Below are 27,966 nucleotides of genomic sequence, written 5' to 3'. Positions count from 1 at the left end.
ACACACTGAATTAACCAGAACTTCTGAGTTGGAAGGGACTAAGGGTGCAGTGAAAAACTAAACATTAGGAAATAACATCTTGTTTTCATCTTTATCAGTGGACCAAAGTTCACTCAAAGGAGAGTTGAAGTGCATCTAGCCCACCTGCTGGAGTACAGATCTAGCACACGTGATGAGCAGGGAGTTCCATAACAGTTCTTGTCTAGTTCCCTCTTGTCCTAATTCCCTCTTGTCTCGGGAAGAAGAGGCTCCATGGATCCCACGGTGGTGCTGGTGCTTTGTCTCTCCTGCTTGCTTCTCTTTTCACTCTGGAAACAGAGCCATGGGCGAGGGAAGCTACCTCCTGGTCCCACTCCTCTTCCAATTCTTGGCAATCTCCTACAGTTGGATTTTAAGGATATCAACAAATCCCTAACCAAAGTAAGTATGCATTATGATGTTCCAGTGTTTTGTAAAGGATAAGCAATCTACCCCAGGGTTCAAAAAATTCTGTATGGTTGGAAGCTAATTACTGAAGTGTTTTATTTCAAGGAAGCAATTCCTTGGGATTCAACATTTGATGTTGTGTTCTCAGAAATAGTTGGAAGAAAGTAATGGATTTGGTTGGTATAGAAGCTTTAAGGCAGTAGTGTGGAGTCAAAGCTAAAAAATCCAGTGTTTGTTTGTTTGTTTCACACTCTTTTCACTCAGTGGCTTAGTTTCCTAAAAGTCCATGGCAACAGAGTGTTTTGTGATTGCTGATTTTAGTGAAAAATCATCTAGTGCTTATTTCTTGTATTTGCTTTGATAACCAAGAGAGTTAAACTTCAGGGAAGCAAATTGTCACTGCTGTCCAGGAGTACTCTATGGTTCTTCAATACAAGTGAATAAAAGAGAGAGTGAGGTAGGGTCTTCTGGGTGTTAATGGAATGCATTGGCACCTGTGCAAAGCCACCATCTGTGACAGAGAGCGCACAGTAGGGATCAAATCAACTTTATATCAGGTCTGTGTGTTCTTGCTGTGCCTCAGTGGTGCCCACTCTCTGTATGCTGGTTACTCACAAAGAGCTTTACTTGGCTGGGCTTTTGAGTTCCTGGGTGACTGTGAACCTACTATTCCTTTCTGCTGAGTCAGCTTCCCATGGTAGGTGGTTTGTAGGTGATCCAATTATTGTCATATTGCAGCTGGGTGGAAGGTCCAATCTTTACTGTGAGCCCTGAAATTTTCAAGCATCAGTGTTGCTGAAGCATAGTTTAAATATGGGCCTTCTATTTATTCCAGAATGCTGATGTTGTAATTGACAGAACAGGATGATTGACAAGAAGGTGTTCATACAAGCTCAGTGATGCACATAACGTAAACCAAATGAGAACTTTTCTTTCCTCCCTCAGCTGTCTAAAGTCTATGGCCCTGTGTTCACTGTGTATTTGGGCATGACGCCCACTGTGGTGATACACAGTTATGAAGCAGTGAAGGAAGCACTAATTGATCTTGGAGAAGAGTTTTCTGGAAGAAAGGGCTTGCCAGTGAATGACAAAGTTAACAAAGGATTGGGTTAGTGTTCACATCTATGTGTTCCCGTGTGTTTACATGTGCTCACATGTTGGCGTGTTTATTTTTGTCCATATTTGCTTACATGTTGTCACATGAGTGTATGTTCACATGTATGCTTCTGTGTTACGTGTTTATTTACATGCACATGGTAGCATGTGTGGTAATGTGTGTGTGAGTGCATGTGTGTTGGTGGTAAAAATGTTGATTGTTAAGGTTGGTACAGAAGTTAGGGGATCCTCCTGTAGAGCTTTTAAGTGCCACCCTCCTCTTCCTCTTCTTGGCTCCTCCTTTACTTTCCACTTCTCCTTCTCTCAGGAGTTATTTTCAGCAATGGGAAGAGATGGAAGGATCTCAGGCGCTTCTCGCTCATGACCTTGCGGAATTTTGGGATGGGGAAGAGGAGCATAGAGGAGCGAGTTCAGGAGGAGGCCCGCTGCCTTGTGGAGGAGTTGAGGAAAACTAATGGTGAGTGGCCTATTATTTGCTTTTTTTCTTATATTAAAATCACACTTATTTTAATTTTTGATGATGCTCCCATAATTGAGAAAGGTGTATGTCCATATGCACCATTGATGGGGGAGGTCGAGGAATGGAGGAAGCTGGATGAGACAATTGCTTCCAATTTTTTTTCCCAACTGTACTGAGAGTAGAAAAGGAAAGATGGAGAGAGGGCTGCTCCTAGCTGCTAGCTGCCTAAACACATGAGTGCTGAGATGGGGACTGCCACGTGATGTCATCGTAGGATCTTGTGGCTGAACTTTTAAGTGTCCTTAAGAAACATCTTCCCTGTCTAGTGATAGCCTTGGATGGACTCATTGCAAGGATAGTGAGTGATTGCATTCTTTGTCCTGCTTTCATCTCCCTGGAGGAGTGGGGACTGTTTGAAGCAGAGTCCACGGAGCTTTTGTGCATATTTCGCTGTTGTGCTTCACGTATTGATCATTATACAATTTTGGGAATAAAAGCCTCATCAGACTATTTTCTGTTCTTACTTTGATTTGGCACCATCATTTTTCAAAGAGAAAATAATACTTTTATTCCTGTACATAATTGTGGAACAATATTCTAGAACACATCACCAGGTGCATGATGGGAATGACTTGATTACACTACGATGGAGCATGAAAAGGCGTCAGATACCATCACTAATTGGTCTGCACTGGTAGTATGAACCTCCCATCATGACCTAAGAGATTTTTCAATGTTTATGCTTCTATGGCTATGATTTTCACTGCCTAGTAATCTCTTAAAGCACTCAATATCTATATGTTCTTTAATACCTTATCCAACTGTCATTTAGTTCCATATCATTTCATTATATTCTCTTGATTCATTTCATGTTTAATTATATCTAATATGTTAATTTTTACATGTGATGCTTATTGATGTATTGGCTATAACATTTTCATTCTCATGTTCACCAAGATACAAAACATGAAGCAAAATAGAAAACTTTCTTTTATCCTGTTGTGTATGTAAAATGATGGAATTGACCTCAGTGATGGTCATATTGAAAATTCAGGTGACACACGATTCTGTTGATGGCTATGTAGCACAATTATCTGGAATTCCACAGGAGCACAGACTTAGTGCAACGAAAAGGTGTACAGCCTGGTTAGTGGTGATGGGCATTGTTTCCTAGTGAGGAAGTACATTTCCTCCCACCTCAAATGCTCTAAACAGGTCATTCCTCAATTCACATGTGGTGTTTGCCATGCCACTTTGGAAGTTGTCTAACTTCATTGTAATTTGAGGCAAACAGGTCTTGGTCAATTTTTATTTGGGCTGTTTTCCCTGGCTTCCGTGAATTCTAGCTGTCCTTGCTTGTTTCATCAAACCCATGAATTGTGTCAACCCTTTCTCTTCTTCGTGTTCCTCACTCTGCAGTTTCTACACCCATTTTCCTTAATTATTGAATATGTGCAAAAATCCCTCACCATTTCTTCCTTATTGACTGTTCTGTTTCAGGGTAGATATAATTGCACACTGATAACTCGAGTTATTAGGTGTTTCAAGGGTGGCCTCTAAGGTTTTCTGTTTGGCCTCCAAATAACATTGACTTGGGGTCAGAGTCCTGCACACAGAGGCTGTGATGTTTCCTCTGGCATTGGTGTTCCTGAAGCTGGAAGACTGTCATTCAATAAGGGATGAGGTCAATAGTGCTTAAAAATGTTTTCCCTTCAGCCTCACCGTGTGACCCCATCTTTATCCTGGGTGCTGCTCCGTGCAATGTGATCTGTTCCGTGATTTTCCAGAACCGTTTTGAGTATAAAGACCAGAAATTTCTTAACTTGATGGGAAAATTCAATGAAAACTTCAGGCTTTTTAATTCCAAGATTGTACAGGTGAGATGATGTTCCTCTCTTGCTGATGAAACATTTCCTCTCTTCACTGACAAGCTCAGAATTGTACATTGCAGTTCTCCACTTTTCAACATTTGGTTTGCAACATGTTTTATAGTAGTTTGTGAGGAAGTTAAATTCTGTGTACGGGTGTTTCTTTTTCAGTTTAAGCAGTGACTCTTCTTTTCGTGTTTTTCTTTTAATTAAGTATTTGCATAGTGAGTTTTTCTAGACTGTTAAAATTTTGTATCTGTTGCTCTGCATGTTCTACATCTTTGATGTTCCCTTACCTTGTTTGCGGTTGGCATTGACAGAGATGAAACTTTAAGTACAAGTGCAAAATGAGAAACAGAATATACTCATTACATATATACAATGAGAAAGAGAGCAGGTATGAAGTGACACACACACACACATATATATAGAGAGAAATAGTGCACATATATATATATATATATATATGTAGAGTGAGAAATGGAGAGAGAGAGAGAGAGAAATAGACAGAAATGAATAAAGGAAGGAAGGGAAGAAACAAATAGTGAGAAAGAGGAAAGAAGGTCTGCATCTGTGTTTGTGCTCTTTTGACCTCTCTAATATGTGGATCAACTGAACCTCAGTGTCAATAACAGGTGAAAGCTCAGGATTCTCAAGTTTTCTTTTTTCATTTTTGTAAAAGTGTGCCAACTAAAGTCAGGACTCTGGGACATGGTTGAGTTTTTCTGTGGGTGGCATGGATGCAAGCATTGAGGCATCACCTGCTGCCTCCCAGTGGATGTGTTACCAGGAAGGTGAGAGTGGCAGTTGTTTTGGGACATGAGCACAGAGAATAAAGTTAGGAATATGTCCCATGTGAAATTTTATTCAGTAACAAATTAATGATTGGAAATACAGATATAGAGAGAAAATACAGAGAGAAAAATTTTTTTGGTCCACTGGTCCACTACTCAGGTGACCACAGTGGCATAAGCTGAGCCGATCTGAAGCCAGGAGCCAGGAGCTTCATCTAGGTCTCCTGCGCAGGTGCAGGATCCCAAGGCCTAGGGCCATCCTATACTGCTTTCCAGGCCACAAGTAGGGAGCTGTGTGGGAAGTGGTTCAACTGGGTGTCTCTACAGGATCCTAGCAAATATAAGGTGAAGATTTAATTGTTTGGATGTTGTTCCGGGCCTTCAAACGAAATCTCAAAATGTATCTAATGCCCACTCCCCAATTATTTTGTTTTAAACTAAAAAATGTGTCTTACAACTTTTAGGCTATATGTTTAATGAAATGAAGGAAAAAAACTATGCTGTTGAATTAGAAGCTCTGATGATGTACATCTAATTGATACTATATTCATTAAACAATAGCTATACGTTTGACAATTTGTGGCTATGGCATTCTAAAGCAGAAGGGTTCTTATTAATATTAAGCAACTTTTTTGACAGATTATTTACAGTTGTCTATGCACTCTGGTGACCTCTGTCCTTACGCTCTCTCCTGCTAAGAACTGTAGTGCTTTTCTGTTGGGTTTGGAACCTTCAGTTACCTGATCGACCAGGTCCATCAGCAGCTACAGAAGAAACTCCAACATGGAAGCTGCTCAAACAACTTCCTCCAAAATTACCTCCTGATGCAAAATCAACAATAGTAAGAAAACTAGAATAGATTTTGTATCATGACTTTTCATTTAAGGGAATAACAGTAGTGGTGTAATGGAGACTGTCATATCTAGTAACGTGTCATTTAACTTCATGGCATTGTAAATTTCTATTTTTCTTTCCATTGTTGATTTTGTATCATGGCTTTTCATTTAAGCAGATGTACAGTAGCTGTGAAATGGAGAATAACATCCAGATGTTAGGAAACAGTGGGGTATGCATTTCTATTTCCAGACAAAGATGGGCTTATAATGAAACTGTTTAGTATATCTTGACTATAGGATTCTGTGTCTCTGTCATTGTCCATGCCCACAATGATGGAAATATGACTGTGTATGAAGAATTCTATGGTAGTAATGATATAGAGGAAATAGGTGGTGGGGGAAGTGAATTGGGGAGGGGATAAGGGAATATGGAACTGTATTATAAAAAGATAGCAAAAATAATAAAATGTAAAAAAAATTAAAATAAAAAAGCACTAAATCGGAAAAAAACAAAAACAAAAACAAAAAATTGCCTCCTCTGCTGGTTCTATAATGTTACAGCTGTTATCCACGATAACGTACAAAAATAATATAGTTGCCACCAACATCATAGGTACCTCAAAATTTGTTGTATTTGAATCATAATTTCCACATGGTCAAAATTTTCGTGTTCATATCCTGGTTGTCAGCTACTACTCTAAGCATGACTATTCATATCATCTCCACACCTTCTACCCACCGTTACCCCCTCCATAAGTTCCCTTGCTCCCACCACCTCCATTATAGTAGCCTCCTGCTTCTCCCGAATTTCCACTTAGTCAGAATTACCTCAACCAAAGACGATGTTTCCTTTGGATTCAAATTGTCACATCCACCCCTGTGTCCTCTTGGTGATCCAGCAGCTGAATATGTCTCTTGTTCTGAAATGTCCATTTTCACCTCAAAACGATGCTCACTAATCTTCTGATGTTTTTGAACAATAATGTTATCAGTGTTGTTATGATCCTTAGAGGTTAGAAATGCAAACGCACACTTGGCTTCTGCCTCCCATTCTTAATTCTGTATCTCCAGTTTTTGCATAGGTTTGTATGTAGTTTCAGGTGTTATGCTTCTGTGTGTTCCTACATAACACCAACAACAGTCTTCACTGTTAGGTGGGCACCAGGTTGCAGAAGATCCATTCTGGATACAGCTTCCTGGTGCCACCCCATCCCCATGTACTTTGTGTGTTTGAGCAACCATGGCCGCATCCACCTCTGCTACACAGGAGCAAGATCATAATGTCAAAGGCCCTGGAACGTTTCATCTGAAGTTCTCTAAGTACCTCACCCTCGGTGAACATGCCTGATTTCTCAAAATGTTCTCTCAAACCACAAGTGCCATATTCAGGCCTTACTTTCCTCATTTTGTTCTAGTGTGATATGTTTCACAGCTCCTTTCTTAGCCTGTGTCTGGCCTGGATATATTTGCAGTTTGGTAAATTTTCCAGTAATTGGGCACTTCTGAATGCCCTGATTGACCATTTTATTCTGTCCTCTGCTCTTTTTCTTTCCATCTCATTGTTGTGTGCCTCAGTTGTAAAGTTTTGTTGTAGGTTGTCCATTTTTCTTACAATTTTTGGAGGAAAGTCTGTTTCTTTGCACCTGAGTAAATAGAAAATTAGATGTAAATGAAGACAAATGTCTTGGGTCATCCTGCAGATGTTCTTTGGGAGATTTAGAACGGAGACACAACCTCTTTATCTGGAACCACAGACCAGAGTCCCACGCTGAGATCAGTGCTGCCCTTCCCACGACTACAGTCTCTCAGAAGGCAAAAGGGACAATGCAAGTGCAAGGAAACAAGATTTTTAGAATATTTAAATTTTTTCCCTTCAGTTTTTTGTTGTTTTTGTCATCTTTGGCTATGGTCTGGATTTCTGATAAAGCTGATTCAGGCTGGTTTTGCAAAAATGTTTGTGAAGTGGGCTTTTGATCTGTCTACACCACAGTCCTGTTTGTATTATGATGGAAGTTTTCCTGGGTATAGAGTTGAGCCCTTTAGAGAACAGATGATGCTGAAATTCAAGACTCTGGCTGATGATTTTCACATCAGACCTGACAGCTCATTTTCTTGGAGGTTCTTCTGTGTTTTCCCACCAGCCTGCACATGATTCTCCATGGAGAGCCCAGGTCCATGTTGAAAGCTTTTGTTCTCACATGTATACCTACTGTATGACTTAGAGGGCTTTTCCTGGTTCTGTTTGCTGAAAGACCCCAATTAGGGATGTCAACGAGGCTGAATGGGAGCACAGATTCTACGTAGAATATGTGAACGCTGGGCGTGTTGACAAAGCAAGGTTTACTACCATATTGATGGTTTTGAGATGAATGACTCATGAAAAATGTTATGATTTTGTTTTGTATTGAGATGACACTTCAAGTTATAGAAGTAACTTAAGCATTGTAGTGCCCAGATTTTCATGCAGAAAATGCTGGTTTTGATTCTTTGATGTCTTCACCTGTTCACACAATGGTGGTTCTATTCTTGAGGCCACATGCTCAACGTCGACACACGTGTCTGAGCTTGATACCTGGCTGGCAAGACTTTCTTCTCTCTTTACAGAATGTGGAAGTTTCAATCATGCCAGTCTGTATTTTGAGTTTGTAGGAAAGTGTTGATGTATTAAGTGAGAACTGGCATGAGGATGTTGAAATTAACAATGTGTGTAAAGAAATTGTTGTCATCTTTTATGAAGGGACCAGGGCTTTCTCCTTTACCTTTCCTTGTCAGCAGCAAGGGTTAATTTGCACAAATACTCCAATGGTGCTACTCAAGGTAGAGATGCTTTTTCTAGGAAAGTTTTAATTTATGGTTTTGTGTGTTGTGTATATGTCTTTAATAAATGTGCTAAAATTACTTTTATAATTATCTTTTTAAGATCTGCAATATATTTCCTATTCTTGTTGATTTCCTTCCTGGGAGTCCCAATACAGCCATAAAAAACACTATTTATATAAAAAATTATGCTTTGGAGAAAGTAAAAGAACATCAAGAATCTCTGGACATTAACAACCCTCGGGACTTCATTGATTGTTTCCTGATCAAAATGGAACAGGTAAAATGTCATTTATTTGTCTGCATTTTGTGGATTATTGATAATTTCTGTACTTATTGGAAATATCCAAATGATCAGGTAAGTAATACATGGCCACCATTGTAGTTACCTGCTGTGTTTAAAGATCTTGACTAAGTGTCCTAGATGAATTAAAATGAGCTTTTTACTAGAACATATGGATTTTTTTGTAGATGAGAATTATTTGAGGCACTGAAAATGCATAAGTATTAGACAATATGCAAAACAAGTTAAAATAAAAAAATCCAACATAAATTGGGTCTGCTCATATTCCCATGTTACACAGTATGGGAGAATGTGAATCAAGGTTTCTTCTTTTCCTTTTTCTTTCTCTTTTTTTTGTTAGAATGTGACTGTCAGGTGAGTTATATTGTAAAAAATGAATTTTACATTCCATAGTGCATTTCGTTGGGCTCAGCAATTTCCCCTTCTACTCATTCCATTTCTCCTTCCTAGCACAACTGTTGTTCCCTGTGTTATCATGACAGTATTGTCCCTCAGCATCTGTCACCAGCCCATCATTCTGCTATGTGCGTGTATCCTGTTATTGTGGTTAGACAATGGTAGACAGTCCAGCACCCTGCTGTCAAGATATATTTAACAGTTATACTGGGAGTCCTTCTTTTAGTGAATCAAGGACTTAATCTAGCCAGGTTACTTGTATGTCTGAATGTTTATTTTTTTATAAAAGTTATTTGAATGTCAGAGTTAAATAGAGTAGGAAAGACAGGCAGATAGGAGGCAGAGGGAAAGAGAAGGAGGCTTGGAAGAAGGGAGAGAAATGAGAGATAAGAGAGAAACAGATTCATCCTGAGACTGTGGCCAGGACAAATCAAGAAGCCAAGAATTCAGTCTTAGTGTCCCCAAGAGGATGGCCAGGTCCAACTAACTGGGTTAGCACCTCCTTCTCCTGGTGTGTATTAGTAGCAAACTGGGATTTGGACTCTAACCCTTGGTAATTGGAAGTGGTATGTGGGTGGTGCCACTTCTGTCACTCTGTCAAAACTCACCTCTCCCCTTCATTTTTCAGGGTTTGTTAGTTGGGAAAGTCCCTTTTAAATTTACTTTTATGTGTTTTTGCTTTTCTTTTTTTTTTTTTTTCGGGGTTTGAGTATATTGTTCTGCTGTGAGTTGTCCACTTGAAAAATTCACTGATAGTCTTACCTGAGTTTCATTGTGTATAGGAAGTCAGTTTTCCCTAGATGATTGTAAAATGATGCTTACATTCAGGCAACCTGTTTGTGTTCAAATTATTTCATAATCCCTGGGCAGTTTGCCTCTTTTTAGCATTCTGTGTTGTTATGATACATTTGCCTCAAGCTTTTAACCATAATCAATTTTCCTTATTAATATCGGGCATATTAGAATGAAATGTTTGCTATCATTCATGGATCACTCCCACCTTCCTTTTTTTTGAAGATTTATTTATTTATATTTGAAAAGCAAAATTATAGAGAGGAGAGTATGCCAAGACCTTACTCACATTCATACAGAAGGAGAGAAATAGAGAGTAAAAGAGGGAGAGAGAGAAAGAGAGAGAGAGAGAGAGAGAAATTTTCCTTGTTCTGACCAGCTCCTAGCTGGCTGCAGCCAGCTGTTGTAGGCTGAAACCAGGAGCCAGGAGCTACATCTCAGTCTCCCATATGCCTGCGGTATTTGAAGGACAAGGATCATCCTCCTCAGCCTTTTGAAGTCTGTAGGGCTGGAGGTTGATCAGATGTAAAGCAGCCAGGATACACTGCAGTGTCCATATGAGATGCCAGCTTTCTGATAAATACTTTAGCCTCAAAGCCACAAGAATGATCCTCTCTATTTTATAAATCAAATTCCCACTATCTGTTCATATTGAGTTTTTTTTTCTTAGTTTAGTTTTGAACTTTTGTATAGGGGTGAGAATATATAGTCATTATGTTTCTATGTTTAACTGTTTTCACTTAACTTGATGTCCTCTAGTTCCAAGCAGCTAGAAGTGTTGTAATGCTGCCCTTTCCATTTTATAAGTTTATTTTTGAGAAGGCAGATTTTTTTTTGTCCCAAATGTGATGCAATGTGCTAGCACAATATCATATTTTCAATTAATTCCTAGGAAAAGCACAACCCACAGAGTGAGTTCACTATTGACAACCTGTTGGTCACGGTGTTTGATTTGTTTGCTGCGGGAACGGAGACGACCAGCACCACCCTGAGATATGGGCTCCTGCTCCTGCTGAAGTACCCTGAGGTCGCAGGTATGAGCACTGGGAGGGAGCATGCAGGGTCAGCAGAGACTCTGGGAAGCCGGGCTTTAGCCTGCACCTTGTTTCTCTCAGAGAAGCTTTGTCTTTGAGACGCCGTGCTGGCAGCAGCACTCTGATGAAGGGAGGACATGAGAGGCATAGCCAAGGTCATAAAGCTCAGGACAGTGACAACAACTGTGGAAAAAGTGCCTGGGCGGAGGGGTTTGGCGAGGCACAGGCTCATGAAGTGCCCTGGGACTAATCTGCTGGTTTTTCCCTAGAGCAGAACATTTTCAATGGCTGGTAGTATTTCAGAGATCTTTCATTAGTCTGTCAACTTAGTTTTCTTATGCAGGGACAGCATACTCCACGAGGGAAAGTTCTTTTTTTTTAAATAGTAAGTTTTTATATAATTGAGGTAGTTTAAGTGTTTTATCAACTTAACAACTTGATTCCAGAAATGAATTCTGCAAAAGGTTTATCTTTTACAAACCATGCTTTTTTCTTTTTAAATAAACATTTACCTTTCTCTAGTAGCTTCTATTTCGGTGAATGGGGATATATATATATATATATATATATATATATATATATAATGGCCCCATATATATAATGGGGCTATATATATATATATATATACATATATTTGTTCAGAAACCCACTGAAACTATGATAAATCAATCACAGATAAGCATCCTTCCTTGTGAATACTGGATGGTTCATCTCACCCACTTAGAGCAGATGAGGAGATCCGCATTGCTATGAGAGATTGAAGCTCCAGCCTAAGTGCTGTCAGAGCAAGGCGAAACCTGTGGAAAGGCCTGCAGGTGCTACCATCTGCAAGGAAAGTTCTCACCATAAATTAAATTAAATAGATGAATATATCCACCCAGACACAGGGTCCTGGCATTTCAGAAGACTAAGATTCAAGGGAAACCATAAAGAAATTCATCCAGAGGCAAATGGGTATATGAGAGTCTATATAAACACAGAGGACGAGAACTGCATTAAAATCCTCAACTGGCTTTCTTAATTTCTGTTTCTTACCAATGACAGCTCATTTCCTGCTTTCCTTTCCCAATAGACCCTAGAGGTTGTCATGCTGCAGGCACCTAAGATCACGTGAAAGGGAGTCATGGGCCCAGGAACCAGGAGAGCTCATGCTGGAAGTGGGGAGGGCCAGGAAGGGTGTGGGGCACAGACCTGGAAGCACCACTTCACAGTGGGCCAGGGCATGATGTGTGTGTGAGGGGAGACGCCCAGGCCTAAGAGAACTGATTGTTTGCCTGCTGCTGTCAGTTATGAGAATAATTAATTCTAGCAGTTTTGAAACACATATGAGCATTTGCAAGGAGTTCTAAATTAGTATCTGAAACTTGGGTTTGAAATCAACAGTTTAAGCTTGAATGTACATAAGATGAAATGAGACCTTAGTTGTCCATAATCAAGGAGCTGAAGCCACAGTGATGTGTGGGGTGAACACTGATGTAGCAGAAACTGCACTGTAAACACTGGAGAAACGGAGTGAGGGAAGAGCCCGTGTGCATGCATGTCTGTAGGTGGGTCACCTTGACACTCTGTATGATGAGGGGTGGAGAGAGCTGTCCTCATGTCTCCTGGCTGCAAGTATAGAAATTAGTTAAAACAGATAAAATCAGCAGTTAGAGTCACTATTTACAAATGTGAATATGGTTCTAAGAAATCTAAAATAAACATTTTATGTTCCCAATGTTCCATATTTAGGTATATATTCAGAGGGGATCAACTCAGTATCTTAAAGATATAGTAACTTTTTTGACAGGAAATCCTCCTTTATGCCCCTTGATGTTTTGTGCATTTAAAATATTACACACTCATACTCACACTTAATGGAATATTTGTCTGGCTTAGATAGTATAACTATGCTAAATTTTGTTTTTTAGATCCATTTAAATTTTTTTAAAAAATTTTAATTGTTAGAATGGTATATACACAGAGAAAAGTAGACACAAAATTCTTCCTCTTCTTGTTTCATTCCCCTTAGGGCTACAGTGGCTGGAGCTGAACAGATTAGAGCCAGGAGGCAGAAACTTCTTTTGGGTCTCACATGCAGGTGCAGGGTCGAGAGGCTTTGTGCCATCTTCTACTGATTTTCCAAGCAGCACTCAGGGTGCTTGATGGGAAGTGGGATGGCCATGACATAAACTGATGCCAGCATGGGAACCTGACATTGAAACTGGATGATTAGTTGATTGAGAAATTTCGTCAGACCCGAAAATCATGTCTTTATTAGAAAGCCAGAGAAAGCTAGAGAGAGAGAGAGAGAGAGAGAGAGAGAGAGAGAGAGAGAGAGAGAGAGAGAAAATGTAGTTAGATACCTTCCACTGTAGCATCCAGGGCCAGACCAGCCTGTAGTCTTGAGGTAGGAGCTTCATCTGGGGTGGGAAGTGGGGACAGGTTGGAATAACCCAGCTTGTACAAAAGTTGGTGTCCATAAAGAATGCTGATGCCACATGGGGTGGCCTCAACCCAGTAAGCAGTAATGCTGTCTCCAATATCTTATATTTAGAGCAAAATGAAAAGACCTAGATCATATTATGCTGTAAGAGGTACAAAATCCACATGAAAGTTGTGGTAAGATCTGGTGTTGTGTGAAACAAGAAATGAGTACAGTGCATGAGGACTTACTATGTCTTTATATACAAATGAAAGAGGGGAGTTTGAAGAATGCAAATCTAAAGTCATGACCAAAGAGAACAAAGTCTTGATCAGGACATACTCTATATGGATATTTGAAATCTCAAGATATGTGTAATGGCACAATGTTAATTGGAAATCTACAAAATACTTGGTGATGGAAATGCGAATGAACCTGATTTACAAAATATCTGTATGAAATGACCACAGTGTATTTCATAAATATGCATAATTGCATTATAACCAAAAGCAAAAGAAATGTAATCAAAATTTTGGAAGAATCTCCTGCAGTAGTTTTAATCGGTCATATTTGCTGATCACAAATGAAAGAGTCCATGTTGCAAATAAACTCACACTAAACACACATATCTATTGTTACATCCTTATCTGTTTATACAATTCTATTTACAAATAATAGATTTGCAAAAACTATTCATTAGTGTTCCAGAAAAATATTTACTTCCTTTAAAAAAATATAATGATTACCATGTCCCATGTGTCAATATGGTTTTCATTTTTAAAAAGATTTATTTGAAAGTTAATCTAAATTAGTATTTCATCAAATGAATGAATTATATGTATTACTTTAATCAAAACAAATGTATATGTTACACTGAAAAAGATAATGTATTTGATAGAACACGGTCGAAGTCCCTGCCCAGTTTCTCAGAGGAAGAATTTCCCATGAAGCTCCTGTGTCTGCTACAGTGATGCTTTCTTGAGTCTCTGTGCACTCTGATCTTCAGGGCTGTTGGACACCTGCCTCCTGCTTCACTCAGCCCTCACCTGCTGTGAGACATGGGTTGTGCTGATCCTAGTCCCCGACTCCTCCCTTGTGTCTTCTCAGCTAAAGTGCAGGAGGAGATTGAGCGTGTGATCGGCAGACACCGGAGCCCCTGCATGCAGGACAGGAGCCGCATGCCCTACACGGACGCTGTCATCCACGAGATCCAGAGATACATCGACCTCTTTCCTAATAATGTGCCCCATACAACGACCTGTGACGTTAAATTCAGAAACTACCTCATCCCCAAGGTAAGTTTGTTCTTCTTACACCACAGGTCTGTGATCTTGACATTCCTTAACTCAGAGAAGGGTTTCAGTCTTGCACTAGCACAGCCTGAGAGCAGTGTGAGCCTCGTAAGTGGGGTGTCTTGATAGATTGATTTGTACTGTTTGTGGCTTACAGCTGCATAAGGCCCAGAGTTGTGGCATAGTGAGTGACTGCTCTGTCTGTTAGTCAGCAGCTCACATGTGCAACAGGTGTCATGGCTGTTCCACTTCAGCTCAACTCCCTGCCTGTAGTAGCAGTCAGTAGCAGGGGCCCCAAGTCCTAGGGTCCCAGCACCAACAAGGTGTGTCCCAGCTCTGGCTGCTGTGCCTCTGATGAGTGGACCAGTGGATAGAAGCTTTTCTTTTCTTCCTTGTCACCTTAGCTCCTGCCATGCTTTACTATTCTTATTCTCTTTCTGTATGTTTCAAACATATTCAAATGAATATTATAGACAAAAATCTTCCAAAACACATCTGGATTTATGAAGTTTTAATATTTTTCTCTACTTTTTAAACATCTAGGTGCTTACAATTCCATGTAAGTGTTAAATATATCAGCTTATCAACTTCTAAAACTCTTTTAGGATTTCTATCAGAGTGGTATTACATTTTAGATTGATTTGGAATAAATTGAATTTTCCAGGTCATTGATTGTTTTCCAACTCATACTTAGGTCTCTATGTCTCTGTGTTTGGAAGATGACTTAGTTTTCACCACTATTGCTCTATTTTCATTACTCTGATTTGCACAGATAAAATTGTTTCCTTGAGAACAGATATTCATCTTTTGATTGTAGTACTTTTTAAAATAGCTTCATTGTTTCTGGTATATGGAAATACAACTAATTGTTTTTTATGTTATATGATATGTAGCAATCTTCAATTCATTTGTCTTTAATAAAAAGTTGTGTGTCCATGTGTACTTTTTGTGCATTCAGTTCTTCAATCTGTTTTAATATTCTTCTTTTCACTTCTTCTTATTGCAATACTATCCTGGAGTGATTTCCAGGACTGTGTTTAGCAGAAGTCATGAGTGTGGGCATCCTTGTTGCATTGCTGAGTTCTAGGAGACGTGGAGGTTTAACATTCTTTAGTGTGAATGCTTATTATATATTTTGTGGATTTTTATCCTAGCTGGGAATTTCTCCCCTTTGTCTTATTACCTTCTTATGATGAATGAATATACAGTTGAATGAAGTGCATTCTCTGCTTCTATAAATATAGCCATTTATTCAGGACTGTCTTTATCAATAAATACAGGAAGCACTTACATATATTCTTGCTCTGATTCCTATGTAGCTGCACTGGATTTTCTACATTTGCTCAGGATGTTTGTAGTCATATTTACGTGGCTTTGCTGTCACATTCATTTCACAAAGTTTAGATTAAACACGTCTATCTCCTCAAACATTTGGAAATATTCAAATTCTTTCATTTTCTTTAAATTAAGATATACAGTACATTATTTTTTATCTATAGTCAACTGTTGTGCATAGAAGAACAGATGAGAGCAGCAAGTGAGGGCAGACACCCAAGCGAAGGCTTGCTGGAATGCAGAATGGTCTGAGGAGTGATTAGCACCGAGTTCCCAAGTCTCAGTACATCAAACAATATTGGAGGGAAATCATTGTTCTTGAGCTTCAACTCATCCTGGTTATTGCATGTTTTGACTGAAATGACACTATATTCCTTTGCACGTGGGTTCTCTCATCTACAGATCACAGAGATTTACTAAATGATTTCTATCCTTTCTTCCCATTGTTCTCTCCTTCAGTGTTTAGTTTCTGTCTGTTTTTATCCAGGGCACACAAATATTACCATCTCTGAGTTCTGTGCTGCATGACCACAAAGAATTCCCCAACCCAGAGGAGTTTGACCCTGGCCACTTCCTGGACAAGAGTGGCAACTTTAAGAGAAGTGATTACTTCATGCCTTTTTCAGCAGGTAAGAATTTATTTCCATGTGAACACAAGGTACGGGATAGATTTTTGTAATTAGCAGGTGGTTTGCCTTGGGGAGGTGGTACATGTGCTCTTTGTGCATGATCGGAAGTCCCACTCTTTGTGTCTGTGTGTCTTTCTTGCTAATAATAGTAGCATCCAATTAGTAGGATTTTGAGATGTGTCTGAGGCATTCTTCCAAACTGAGAAACCTGTAATACAGGCTAGTTGAATTCTGCCTGCAAATATGCCTTTACACGGAAGTTTCTATTAGAATCTGACTCATCTAAACTTTCGTCATTGATCATAAGAATGTTACATGTGCTGATTGATTTGAGGTACATCTCTGATAGTCTTCACTTCCACTGAGCTCTAAGGAGTTCTTTTTTTAAAACATAATTTATAAGAGAGACAAAGCTACAGACTAGGATAAACATAGAGAGGGGTTTCTGGGGAGAGAGACAGATCCTCCACTTGTTGGTTCGCTAAGTACTGTCTAGAGTCAGGCTTGGGCCAGGCCAAAATCAGGTGCCTGGAATCCCATCAGTCTCTAACATGCAGGAATGCAGTGTCCCACGGACTTCTGCTGCTTTCCAAGATGCATTAACAGGAAACAGGCAAAAGTGGGGTGTTTGGGAATAGAACAAGTGCCCGTCTGGGAAGCAGTGGTTTAACCTTCCCTGCTAGCATTGACCTAGAGCTGTAGAGAGTTGGTATCTGAGGTCGCATAATGTTCTCTAAACATCCTCGCATTCACATGAGGGAAGGAGGTGAGTGGCCAGAGCATTGCAGCCCAGTAGGATGAGTGCTTTGAGAAAGGAAAGCACAAGATGCTGAGGCGGCTGAAGGGATACCTGAAGGGATAACTGGTTTCTGTTCATGGATGTTCCATGATTTTCTAATTGGAGAGATGGAATCTCATCTGCCTCAGAGGAGGCTGATAGCCTGGAAAGGAGAAACCAGGACACTTGTACAGAGACAATGATACAGAGACAACAAAGCTCAGGAATGGAGCTCTCCCTGCAGCTCCAAGGTCAGAACTGTGCAAATGATGTAGACTAGGGAAGGCTTGGGAATGTGAAGGCTCCTTCTGGAGTGCAGAGCAGCTTTTGTGCCAGCACACAGAATCATTTACATTGGGTGTTTTTGTTAACACAGTACATTGTGTGAATTGTGTGTGTACACATGTAGTCCCATCACTTCCTGTGTTGTTTCCCATGCTTTTCTTTTGCCATTGTACTTCCAACATGTCAAAGTCCAAGCTCTTCTTAAAGGACTCTTATTTTACCTGTGTAGATAAGGAAATAGGGAGTAATATTCATTGTGAACCATGATGCAGTGGATGATGAGGAAAAGGAGACCTAGGGGGAGAACATGTGCTCACTGCACCATGAAGAGGCAGAGACATGAGACATAGGTTCCAAAAGGAGCATAGCAGAGGAGCTTGTTAGGTCATTGGAACAGCATGGAAATGCAGGCTGGACTAAGGTTGACGCAGATGGGTTACACCTAGAGCTGAGTGGAGGATGCTTAGACTCAAAGCAGTGATACTGAACACAACCGAGAACAGATTATGAGGGTCGAGCACAGCCATTTGGACCTCATTCTTGGGTATGGATATGAGAATCATTTATGGTTTTAAATTGAGAGCATATCCTGTGTGAACATATGGTTTTACCTGGTTGTGATGGAAGCAAAATAGTTGTCTAATATTCTGCAGACTTTAAAAAATTTATTATTAATTTATTGGAAAGCAGATTTACAGAGAGAATGGACTGCAGTCTGTTGGTTTATGCCTCCAGTGTTTGCAATTGCTGGAGCTGAGCTGAGCTGAGCTGAAGCCAGTGGCCAGGAGTTTCTTCTGGGTCCTCCATGTGGGTGCTGGTTACCATGGCTTTGTGCCATCCTCTTCCTGTTTCCCATACCACAAGCAGGTGCTTAGATAGGAAGTCGGGCAACCAGGCTAAGAACCGTTGCCTATATGAGATTACAGTGTGTGCTGGCAAGGATCTGGGATACTCTGCCCAGAGTTTTGCCTGAATTTTGCATGGATATGAGTACATTAATATAAGCCAGTGGAAAACAAATTAAAATATTTGATCAAAATTTTGCTATTCATGCATTAGTTTGGTCTTCAATATTTGATTAAAATGTATAATGTGGAAAGTTTCTGATGGCTTTAACAGTTCTTGAGCTTTAATAAACTTTGCATTGCATTTGATCAAACTGTTTTGATGTTCTTTCTTCATTCCATCTTCCTTTAACCCACTGTCCAAAATATGTGCCTCTTAAAACTTTGTATAAACTTGAAGTGGTTATATTGTGGTAATATTTAGTTAAATATATGACTCAGAACTGACATTCAACAAATGTCAATCAACATTTGCTGAGTGAGAGATGACAGATGTTACATGAGGCTGTATGTTAAGCAAGTGTTCATTATTGTCTCCATGTGTATATCCCAGCTAGCCTATCTTCTAGCCACCTACCCACCCATTGACTCGGTCATTTAGCACTTAGGTACTGAATACTTCTTTTGATTTTTCAAAACTCAATGTTTAGATGAAAAATCCTCTGTACTTGTTATTTTCAGGAAAGCGAGTGTGTGTGGGAGAGGCCCTGGCCCGCATGGAGCTGTTTTTGTTCCTGAGCAGCATCTTACAGAACTTTAGCCTGAAACCTCATGGTGATTTAAAGGACCTTGACACCACTCCACTTGTTAGTGGTTTAAGTCGTGTTCCTCGCCTTTACAAACTCAGCTTCATTCCTGTCTAAAGGTGGCTTATCACAGTGTGGCTGCTGCACTGTTGTCTACAGCTGTCCTCTTGCAGGTGCCCTGCACCCCTTCCCCCAGCATGGGTTCCTGTATGCTCTGTACTCTGACATGTCCTCATTGCTCCAGATCTTGTCTCCACCTGCAAGCTTCCTGGGTCCCTTTATTAATCTATATTTGCTATTCTTGGTAACTGGTAATTTCTGAATTGACCACAACATGTTTTAATCCCTGCTCAATACTGTTTCCTACATTATCTCTGTGAAATAATGAAAGTGACATTTGACAAATCTTGCTTATCTCTGTGTTCAGAATAAAAGCATTTTTAATTGGTAAATTAGTTTTCAGAGTTTCTTTCTTTGTATGTAATATGAATAAGAATTGAAAGAAAGTAAGTCCGATGAGACCATACTGATCCTTGTAACGATAGTCCCAAAGATACAGAAATTGAAACAGAAAAGGAGCTCTGTTTGATGTCATCTGTGGGTACTGAATATTTGCACACGAAAGAGAGAAACTGTCAGGTATGGTTTCCATCTTCATGGAAGTATTGAAGGGATCACCCAATGGCCACTTAAAAGCTCTTGTCTTGACTGGCACATTAGCCTAGTGGCAAAAGTCCTCACCTTGCATGTGCCGGGATTTCATATGGGCGCCGGTTCTAATCCTGGCTGCTCCACTTCCCAAGGCCTTGGTACCTTTCACCTGAATGGGATACCCGGAAGAGATTCTGTGCTCCCCGCTTCTGATTGGTACAGCTCTGACTGTTGCAGCCACTTGGAGAGTGAATCATTGGACAGAACATCTTCCTCTGTCTCTCTCCTCCTGTCTGTATATCTGACTTTCCAATTAAAGAAGTAATAAAGCATGTTTAAAAAAATTTGTCATTTCTTTCTTCAATTCTTTTGGTCCCTCTTAGCTTAAATAAATATGTCATCCTGAAAAACAATATGTTTCAATCTCCAGCTCTAGTGTTTGTCTAGGTTGTACCTAGGTATGTGTTACATTGTTGGGAGACAAGCAGCCAATAGCTGGCAGGCATTTTGGGATGTATTAATGCCAAATTTGTGTTAACTATACCAATATGCCAGAATAGTGGCCTATTATCCCTTTTCTTTTCTTTTCTTTTCTTTTCTTTTCTTTTCTTTTCTTTTCTTTTCTTTTCTTTTCTTTCCTTTCCTTTCCTTTTCTTTTCTTTTCTTTCCTTTTCTTTCCTTTCTTTCCTTTCTTTCCTTTCCTTTCTTCTCTTTCTCTTTCTCTTTTCTTTTCTTTCTTTTCTTTTCTCTTCTCTTCCTTTTCTTTCCCTTTCTTCTCCTTTTCTTTTTTTTTTTCTTCTCTTTTCTTTCTCATTCTCTTCTTTCTCATTCTCTTTCTCTTTCTTTCTTTATCTTGGTTGTTGCTCGCAACAGTGAGTGCTAGATTTGAGGGTGGGCCAGGTTAAGCCAGACTATAGCACCTGCTTATGAATGTGGAGACTAGGTGTGGCCCATTTGAGACTGGGCCACAATACATGCTAACTCATGCAAGAACCTGATCTGGAAGCTGTCTGGGTGATGAAACTTCAGGGCTGCTTTGCTGAGTTGCTGCTTCCACTGGTGAGCCCGAGAGTTGGACTAGGGTGGGACAGTCTGGGGGCAGACTGCGCTAGGCCAGGTTTCTGCATCCACTGGTGCACATGATAGGTAGAATGGTGAGGGCCAGCTGAACTAGGCTATAGTGCCATTTGGTAAGACCAGGGGTGGGTGTACATCATGTAGCTGGACCATACTACCCTTGGGCGTGTACAAGTTCCAGCATCGGGAACATGCTTGACAAGGGAACTGTGGGCATTTCCCTGTTGGGCTGTACCCACCACTGGTAAGGTGGGGGTAGGCCTGGCTGAAGACCGATTCTTGCGGATGGATCTAGTCCCAGGAGTGGCCTAAGGCCTTAGGGCCAAGCAGCCAAGTGCTGGGAGGACCCACTGGGCATGACACCAAATGTTAGAGGTTTTAAACATCACTCCTCACACACATGGAGTACAACCTCTAACATGGCTAGAAGGTCAAGGGGAATACATGTGGAACAGGACCTCTGACATGACCAGAAGATCAAGGGAAATGGACATGTCATGTAGCCAATCACAGTGCCTTTTGTGGGCAATGAACTTGTGGGAAGATGCTGTTCTGCCCTCAGCTTCAGTAATCTTTATAACTGTGGGATCTGTATTGAATTAATATACAGTCTTCACCAGCTTGTCTCCAGTGTTTCTTATGGCCAAAGAAGACCATCATCTCAGCCTTGGTGACCTCAGGGCCTGCTGGCAGGGCGTAAACCCTGAGAATGAAGTCAGACCTTGGTCACAGGTAAAATCACATGATGTGTGGTTTGACTTAGGAGTGCATGTATTTGAACTGGGCTTCCTTGGTTATCCAGGACCAGCCTGTCCAGATGCATGCAAGTAAACATGTAGGACAGCTCATCTAGACCAGCAGTGGCGTCAGCTGCCTTTTCAGAGGATGGAAAACAATACAGGTATGGGGTTCACGATGATGGCTCAGGGGCTAAATCCTTGCCTTGCATGTGCTGGAATCTCATATGGGTGCCAATTCATGTCCTGATCCACTACTCATTCAGCTCCTTGTGTGTGATCTGAGAGGCTGGGTTGGTGTGTGTGGGTGGAGTTGGGCGTAAAGGAAGGGAACAGAAAAATATGTTTTTACATCATTCTCAAAAATAAAATGTTTGGATAAAGAAACTACAACATGTCTAAATAATTAATACTATTTAGGATTAGAAGGAAGTGCATTATTAGGGGCCTGTATTATGGCACGGTATTATTAAGCCACCATTTGTGATGCTAACATCCCATTCCAGGCACTCCTGATCCAGCTCTCTACCAACGCACCTGGAAAGGCAGTGGAAGGTATACTAAGTCCTTGGGTCTCATCCACTCCTGAGGGAGAGCTGCTTGGGATTCCTGGCTCATGGACTCAGACTGGCAGAATCTGGCTGTCTCAGCCATTTGGAAAGTGAACCAGTGGATGGGAGAACCTCTTCTTGCCCTCTCACTCTTTCATATAAACAAATAAATAGGTAAACAAATAAATAATCAAGTCCTTAAAAACTAAATGTGTATTTAAACATGAAAGAAATTTATGCATACACTTATGTGAAAAACACCAGTATATAAATCCTATATCCTGTGTTAGACAGGTAAACTCTTGATATGAAAAAGATTACTTGAGGGGAGGGGTTTATATTGAAGAAGCAGATAGAGAAGCAGAGAACAAGGGTTGTAGGACAGTGAACCTATTCAGTTCGATAACATAATGGTATACACAGTTAATTATATGTATGTTAGAAGAAAGGAGCATATAAAACAGAGTGAACCCTTTGTGAAATATGAACTCTGATGTGTCAGTGTTGGCTTATTGCTTTTAAAAATATTTTACATATTTTCATTGGAAAGGCAGACATAAAAGAGAGGAGAGACATAGAGGAAGATCCTCCATTCACTGACTGTCTCCACAAGTGGCCACAACAGAAGGAGCCAAACCAATTCAAAGCCAGGAGCCCCCTCCAGGTCTCCTGTGTAGGTGCAGGGTCCCAAGGTTTCGAGCTGTTCTTGACTGCCCTCATCCCACAGGCAGGGAGCCAGATGGGAAGTGGGGCCTCTGGCATTGGAACCAGTGCCCGTATTGGAACTTGGCTTACTCAAGGCGAGGACTCCAGCTGCCAGGCCACCATGCCGGGCCTGACTTGTTAATTTTAAAAAAGGGATTTAGTTGTTTCTTTTGAAAAACAGGGTTACAGAGAGCTAGGCAGAGACATGGAGATATCTTACTTTTGCTGGTTCTCTTGCCAGAAGACTTCAATGTCCAGTGCTGGTTCATGGAAAACAAGGCACTGGGAGCTTCAACTAGGTGTGCTACCTGGGTGGAGGTCAAAGTACCTGTGTCATACTCTATTACATTTCCAAGGCCATCAGCTGGAGTTGGATCATGAGTCTAGCTGCCAGGTCACACACTGTTGCTCAAATGGGGTGCTGGTGTCACAGCATCCTTATCTGGTATGCCATTCTACTGTTGTTGAATTTTGTCTAATGAACCTTATTGACTGTGGTTATTGATTGTGAGAGAGGCTGTTTGGGTGTGTGGAAGATATGCATAACACTCTATACTTTACACATAGTATTGATGTGATCATGAAAGTAGTTTCTAAAGTCAGGTCTATGCATTAATTTACAGTGTTGGTCTTGGACTTCTCAGGACATACAGTCACTCAAGTCCTAAAGATTAAATCCTAAAGTTTTTTTCATCCTGATCCTGACACATTGCTGTAATTAATAACTAATTAAGTAAATTGCATTTTACCATACAATATTGACTATTAGCACGCAATCAATAACTGTTGGTGAATCCCACAGATTTGAATGTTCTATTGGGTTAAAGAGAGCTAGATGGTGTATTCATGATCTAGAGTGAGCTGTAGTACTTGCAGTCTGTGTGTCCTGGCCATGAGGGGACTCTCTGAGGCTCACCTCCACATTCCTATAATAGGAATAGTTTTATCTTGTTTTTAAAGACTCATTTATTTTTATTGCAAAGTCAGATAAAAGAGAGGAGAAGAGACGGAGAGGAAGATCTTCTGTCTGTCAATTCACTCCCAAGTGACCGCAATGGCCGGAGCTGAGCTGATCCCAAGCCAGAAGCCCTGAGCTCTTCCGGGTATCCTACAGGGGCACAGGTCCCATGGTTTGGCCTGTTCTAGACTGCTTTCCCAGGGCACAAGCAGGGAGCTGGACGGGAATGGGGGCTACCGGGATTAGAACCGGCACCCATGTGGGATCCCAGCATGTGGAAGGCGAGGACTTTAGCCATTAGGCCACTGGGCTGGTATCTTAATTAAAGACAATAAACTTTAAACCATGTGATGAGTGTGACTACATAAATCTCCAGACTCCCTGTCATCATGATGAGTAAAGTATTGTGTAACTGGGTCTGAAAGCAATTAATTTTTCTCTTTAGGAAGACAAGCAAAAGGCATGCTGCTCTATTCAAACACACATGGCTCTGCAACAACACTGTCTTTAGTGATCAGGTAAAGGACTACAGTGATACTCTGATGCAGATGAGCACTGAATGCCTTTCCTGTTCAGGTCTGGGTATTGTGGTCTTTGTGTCCTGTGGGTCAGCTATGGTATATCTATCTCCATCCTCTCTACAACATTGGAGAAGATTGTTGTGTCTGCAATTTGTTTCATTGCTGTGCATTATATCATGTTCCTTGGTGACATTGAGAGACTTTGTGTGAGGGTGACTGGAGAAGAAGCGTAGTTTCCACATTGCTTCTTGGTAGGTTTTCTTTTGCTGGTTCTTTCCCGTGTGGTGCTGAGCAGGTCTTACCTTTTCAGTGACAAAATGGGAGAATTCCATCTGTCTTCTTTCTTTTTATGTGTGTACTGTCTCATTAATGTTGGAGTGAAATTTGGGACTTCTCTTTATTTGAAGCCTGTATGTATTTGTTAATTTACCTGTACAGTGGAGACAAAGAAAAAACACTTAAATACACACACACACACACACACAGTGCGCGTACTTGAGAGAGAGAGATAGTGTGAGCTCGCGTGCGAGAGAGTGTGTGAGAGAGAGAGAAGAGAGAAAGAGAGAGAAGAAAGGTTTTTCTGCTCTTTCGCTGTAAAAGCCCATGTGTTCATGGCTGGGCTTGATATAGTTCAGAATCCAGGAGCTCCATCAGGGTCTTGCAATGGTGCTAGGGCCTCAGAGCATAGCCAGTGTTTGGTGCTTCTCTGGATGCATTAGCAGGAATCTGGATTGGAAGCAGAAGAGCCAGTAATGGAATTGTCACTGCAGCAAGTGTATGACATCCGTGGTTAACACACTGTGGCAGTATGCCTGCCCATACCCTGAGCTTTATGGACAGAGTGCATTTCATTCAGTGTAAGCAATGTTTTGAATTTGCCTTGTTTCACTAACATTATTTTCCATGTAACTGAAGTGTTGGCTGTAGTAAACCATAACACATCAGAAGATCTCAAGTCAAATTCCTCTCTCTCAATTTTCCAAAAAGACTTATTTATTTATTTCAGGATCTAAGTTGTATGTATATAGAATGTGAACAAAAGAGAAAGAGTTTCATGGATGTTTCCCACATAGGTGCTATTACCAATTACTTTGTCCATCATCTTGTGCTTTCTCAGGCACACTAGATGTGTTGGACGTAGATTAAGCAAGACATGATCCGGTGCTTTTATGATACGCTGGTGCTGAAGGTGGTGGATAACCTACTGTGCAACAGCACTGGTTATTATTATTATTATTATTATTATTATTATTATTATTATTTACTATCTGTATGACCCTGTTCAGGTCGCCTGTTCTCCTACAGTCTCCCTTTTCCAAATGGAAAAATAAAATATTGACTCTCCTTTCTGTTGTTATTTTGCACTCAATGGTGAAAGACATAAAAATTTGTTCAGTTTATAACTTGCTATGGATTTGGTTACTGCATGTATGTGAAGCTGTTTCATGGGTTGGCAGTTTCATGGTTCATGGTACTAAGTGAAGAACTTCCAAGTCACGAACAAGAAGAGCATGCCACAGACACTTTTAACATACTTATCAGAGAATATTCTGATTCCTTTTAATGTCCTACATGACTCACTCAATATCCTGATGATCACTGTTCATTAGTGCAATAATTTAGCATTTTGAGTGATCTTTGCATCAAGTAATTTACTTGAGTGGTTCTTAGTCATGATTGCACATTGCAATCTCTTGAATATTTATCTTAAATTCCAAGTATCTAGATTGTGACCCAGGACAATGAAGACAGAATCTCTAAGAGCACTCAGTTGGTTGTGAAAGTTCATCATGTTTTGGTAGATTAAACATTAATGGACACAAGTGAGCTGAATCATTTGCCATCTAATTGAATGCAAACAAGGAAGAGTATATATTGCTACAGTCTTGCACAAGCTGCCTAACTAACCACTGTCAACTTGAGAAGGGAGAATATCGGAAGGGAGGCATCCATATACCTACAAACTGTATCACGGAAAGCAGTAATAACAACTGAAAAAAAAATAAAAATATTGACAAAAATTAAATAGTGTATAGTCTCATTTATAACTTTACAAAAAGGTCAATCTGACCTCTGACAATGCACAAGATATTGGAGAGGGGATATGGTAATGGAAAACAGACATAATACGATTCTGAGAGTCTGAAAAATACCTTTTTCTCCAGCAAAATATTGATCACACAGACATATTATTTATTGATATATCTTCCACCTTTAGGATGCCTGCAATATTTTTTTGTGTGTGTGTTCTACTTCAAGGCAAGTGTTTATTGAATGAGACATTTCTAGTTCATATTGTGCCCTGGAGGAAGTCTGTGTTCCTTTCTGACAATGGATGGCTTCCAATGATGCCCTCCCAGTCATCCATGTCATCACTGACCATTGTGTCAGTGGTGGGAAATTCCTTTTATGTGAGAATCCTTGAATGATGCCTGGCTTCTAAAACAAGTTGGATAGTGATGTCCTAGGGAAATTTCATCTCAGAATTCTCATAGGAATTCCTAAAGGCTGGTGTGGCAACTTATCATGCTAAACCTCCACCTGTGGCTATGGCATCACATATAGGTGTATGTTTGTGTCCTGGTTGTCCCACTTCTGATCCAGCTTCCTGCTTATAGCCTGGGTAAGTAGTGGAAAATGTCCCAAGGTCTTAGGGCCTTGTTCTTGGGTGCACTCCTATTGGAGACCCTGAAGAAGCACTTGGAATCAGGACAGCCCAGCTCTGGCTATGGTGGCCATCTGGAGAGCGAGCGAGTGGATGGTAGATCTGTCTCTGTCGCACTCTGTCTCTCTGTCATTCGGCTGTTCTTGCTCGCTTGGTGTGTGTAAATCTGAGTTTCAAGTATAAATTAGGGCTTGTATTAATGTATATCTGAGGGCCCTTTTTTTCCTGTAATAATGTTTGAGTCTTTCTCATCACACAAAGAAAAAAGGCCATTCAGGGGCCTTAGTAAAAGGGAGGAGGATCAGAGACACCAGCTTATCAGCAATTAACTGATGTCTGGGATGACAGTGATGGAATTCATTTTATGCAAACCAGGTAATTCAAGTGCAGAATTCAGGTCAGCAGTGAAAGTTGATCTGTGAGTATTCTAGAATACAGAGCCATTTTTCTCTTTTCTTTACTAACTTGTGCTTCAATTATTAGCTAAATTCATGCTTATTTGCCACTCTTTACTGTGTAAAACAGTAAATAAATATTTGAGAACCTGGTGGATCTGATCATCTAGTTGATAGGAGGGGAGCAAGAGTCAGAGGAAGAAAAATTGCACATGAGATCAGTCTCTTTCAGGTGCTACTTCCTGGGCCAAGGGAGTGAATCTCTGAAAAGGGAATCCCTTAATCTTATACAACAATTGCTGAGAATGCAAATGAGTGTTATACAGAAGTCTTTTCATTTTCAGAGTCCTTGTAAGAAGAAATCATTAATCATTGTATATGTGATATCTTGACACATTTGATAATGGATTAAGTTTCAATTTTTTTTTAAATAAAAAAAGTAACTAAGTGATTTCACTATGTATATACCTAAACATCATGTTGTGCATCTTATACAAATATAAGAATAGTAAATTGAAATAGATATGACTGTGGTTATAGTTTCAAATA

At 40.3% G+C, this 27,966-nt stretch overlaps 1 protein-coding gene across 2 annotated transcripts; it reads left to right on the top strand.

The window, feature by feature from the left end:
* The first annotated feature begins 252 nt into the window (after positions 1–252).
* Positions 253–19,607, top strand: LOC121164306 (cytochrome P450 2C14-like). Of its 2 annotated transcripts, XM_040992426.1 has the most exons (9): positions 253–420; positions 1,372–1,534; positions 1,850–1,999; positions 3,719–3,879; positions 8,421–8,597; positions 10,702–10,843; positions 14,355–14,542; positions 16,362–16,503; positions 19,093–19,607. In XM_040992426.1, exons 1-9 carry the CDS (start codon positions 253–255, stop codon positions 19,272–19,274), a joined length of 1,473 nt encoding a protein of 490 aa, XP_040848360.1. In that variant the 3' UTR covers positions 19,275–19,607. The 2 variants fall into 2 exon arrangements, with proteins under 2 accessions (XP_040848360.1, XP_040848361.1); XM_040992427.1 differs by lacking the exon at positions 8,421–8,597.
* The last annotated feature ends 8,359 nt before the right edge of the window (positions 19,608–27,966 follow it).

This window comes from Ochotona curzoniae, unplaced genomic scaffold (assembly GCF_017591425.1).
Source record: "Ochotona curzoniae isolate NIBS_2020 unplaced genomic scaffold, NIBS_Ocur_1.0 contig_66, whole genome shotgun sequence".
Classification (NCBI taxonomy): Eukaryota; Metazoa; Chordata; class Mammalia; order Lagomorpha; family Ochotonidae; genus Ochotona; species Ochotona curzoniae.
Note: the sequence above shows the minus strand (reverse complement) of the source record. Positions and strands in the feature narration are given on the sequence as shown.

Excerpts from the sequence above, each read along its gene's own strand:
- LOC121164306 (XM_040992426.1), top strand. The coding sequence starts at position 253 with ATGGATCCCACGGTGGTGCTGGTGCTTTGTCTCTCCTGCTTGCTTCTC. Across the intron at positions 421-1,371 it reads TCAACAAATCCCTAACCAAA|CTGTCTAAAGTCTATGGCCC; the intron begins GTAAGTATGCAT and ends TTCCTCCCTCAG. Across the intron at positions 14,543-16,361 it reads GAAACTACCTCATCCCCAAG|GGCACACAAATATTACCATC; the intron begins GTAAGTTTGTTC and ends GTTTTTATCCAG.